Source organism: Dendrobium catenatum, unplaced genomic scaffold, assembly GCF_001605985.2.
Source record: "Dendrobium catenatum unplaced genomic scaffold, ASM160598v2 fragScaff_scaffold_963, whole genome shotgun sequence".
Lineage (NCBI taxonomy): Eukaryota > Viridiplantae > Streptophyta > Magnoliopsida > Asparagales > Orchidaceae > Dendrobium > Dendrobium catenatum.
The window spans coordinates 765471-768241 of NW_021319425.1; the positions used below are offsets into that span (position 1 = coordinate 765471).

The window sequence follows — 2771 nt, forward strand, 5'->3', positions numbered from 1 at the left end:
AAATAAACCAAATTAAAGTTTAGTTTGACTAAATTTAGGAATCATTTGGGATATTTTTTTACTATTTTCTAAAGTAGTTATCGAATATATTTTTTTTTTGAAAAAAATTTTGTACTAAAAAATTTCTTTAGAAATCAGTAGAAAAATAGTCCCAAGAGAAGCCATAGATTTAAAAATAATCCGGTCAATTTAGCTTTGTTAATTTTATTGCTGAAACCATTTGATCTAACAAAATTATAAATTAAACCATCAAAATCAGTAAAACACACTATTCCGTTGAGGATTATCAGGGGAGGAATCAAGAAAAGTTCAAGTAGGTAATTGCTCACCCTAAATTTTTTTTCTTTGCAAAAGAAATATTTTAACTATTTTGCTCACTTTCAATATATACAATTGCTTAAATTCTAAAAGATTAATTATTTTTTTATTTCATATATAAGATTATGTATTTCACAATTCTATTTTATACACTCTTAAAAAAGGCTAAAACTGCCCCTATAATCCTTCATCAATGGACTATAACATAGAAATTCCTAAGGTAAAAACACCACAAATTTTCCCCACAAACAATTTCTTTTAAGGTAGTGGTGGAGCCAAAAAATTTATTCAGAGGAGGCCTAAATTAAAATAGCTATGTTTGTTGTCTCATCTCGAATGTTAGAATACATTAAAATAATTCCGTTCACCATCTCATTATCAGAGCAAAGATAAGCTGTAAGATTAAAATTAAGAATACAAATAGCATGATTCTTATAGCTTAGGAGACAAATATCTGTCATGAACGGTCTCCGTTCTGAAGCGAGAGGAAAGAAAAGGGAAAATGAAAGCCATGCTGAAAGTCGTAAGTCGCAACTCGCAAGTCGTGAGAGAAGAGCAAAGGGGAAAACGAAATAGGTTGTTTGGGTCGAGAGAAAGCAAGCCGTTTGGGGTGGTATCTGTTTGGGCTTGGGCACGCGGAAGAGAAACCTGCTCGAGGTCGCCTAAGTATATCAAATTTGAAAATTATTAATACCACATTATTAAATTTATTAACAAATTTGAAAATCATTAATAATAAATTTGATATGCATGCGCAGGCGCAGAAAATTGATGTATATTAATATTAACCGTGTTGTAGTTTAACATTATCCATAAGCCGCTTAATTTAATTTGAAAAGTAATTAAATTGATTTTATTTTCTAAAATTTACAATCGAATTATTGACTTAATAAATTGCCAAATCGGTCAAATTTACGGTCGAATCTAAATTCCTCTACGAAAAACGAATTCGATAGCTTAAAATAGAAATCAAAATAAAAAACAAAATAAATCACATACTAATTGTGTTTATCATTATTATTATTATTTTGTAGGAACTATTGCCATTTTTTATACCTTGCACACCCCAGGCTAGCTCCGACGCTGAACGATGGTACTAAAACAGTAAAACTGAAGAGTACTTACTGATGGGAGAACGAAGGAAAGCATAGCAAAGATTATTAATTTTGACGGAATGAAATTATTAACCGATAGAGGGAGATAATGTATGTAGCTTATGAACTTTTCTCAAGCCTTTCGTGGAGAGCGAGACTCAGCCTATCGCCGCCCTGCAAAGCCTCCGGAACTCGAACAATTACGTCCTGAAGCATCAGTTCCTTAAAACTCACAACAGTTGCGTGCTGAACCACCAAACCAAGATCCCGCATCTCCGCCATCAACTTCGCCGGCGAGTGGCTCAAATTTTCCGACTGCACCCTAATCATAGCATCATCACCAAGAAGCTTGACCTCCACTTCAATGGTGGCGACCCCTCCACAACTTATTGATTTCGTCGTAACAGTACTACTTGGCATTTCTCTACCGACATAACTCTCCTTCTCTAAAAACACTTCCTTTTTAACCTTCTTCGCCTCTCTCTCCAGATCCTCCACCTTACCCTGCAGCTCTTTTATATACGAAACAGCATCGGCGAGGAGAGACGCTTTATCCATCCTCGATACGTTAGGTACCACCGAGCGGAGAGCATAGAAGCGGTGGTTGAGTTTCTCCCGCCGCTGTCGCTCTGCTTCCACGTGGTTCATTGGATTGTTATTATCAGGCGCCACAGAACTCCTAGTTTTCCTTCCATACTTTTTTGCCCGGCGGCAGCGTGATATCTCTTCCTCTGAATCCGAATGCTCCGATTTAACGGATGGCCAGAGTCCGTTCTTAAGCAAAGTGGCGGTGCCAGATAGAAAAGCTCTCGCTTGATGAACTATGGACCAGTTCTGGGCGACGAGAACGGAGGAGCCTAGTTCGAGAACGCCGTCCGGGGTTGACAAGTAGAGGAGGGTCTCGATGCCGTGGATCTGAGCTTCGCGGGAGCGGTCGCAGCCGCAGTTGGACAAGGCGTTGGCGCCGGCGAGCCAGACGGGAGCAGGGGAAGCATATGCGCGAGCAGGCGATGCAGTCTCGTCGGTGGCGAACGTTCGCGTCAAAGAAAGAGCATAGAACCACTCCATGTCGTCGGTGTCTCCGCCGCGGCTGCTGGTGCCGCGGAAATGGCCATCGCCGAAGGAAAGGAGGTGGTGTTCGGGGGAAGCACGCCAGAATATGGCGTAGGCCCAACATTCGGGGTGGGAGTTGAGAAGACATTGAAGGCGGTACTGAAGAGTTGAAGGGGGTGAGGACGAGGAAGAAGGTGAGATCTGCTTTTCCATTTCTGTGCAGGGTTAAATGGGAGATAGCAAGAGGGAGCAGAAATAGAGCGTGAGGATGCCGTGGCGTTCACCGTTGCTGTTACGGATGTTGGG

The 2771-nt window shown here is 40.6% G+C and overlaps 1 protein-coding gene across 1 annotated transcript; it reads right to left on the reverse strand.

The window, feature by feature from the left end:
* Positions 1–1465: 1465 nt before the first annotated feature.
* Positions 1466–2771, reverse strand: LOC110113808 (transcription factor MYC3-like). Its single transcript, XM_020846507.2, has one exon. It carries the CDS (start codon positions 2676–2678, stop codon positions 1533–1535), a length of 1146 nt encoding a protein of 381 aa, XP_020702166.2. The 5' UTR covers positions 2679–2771; the 3' UTR covers positions 1466–1532.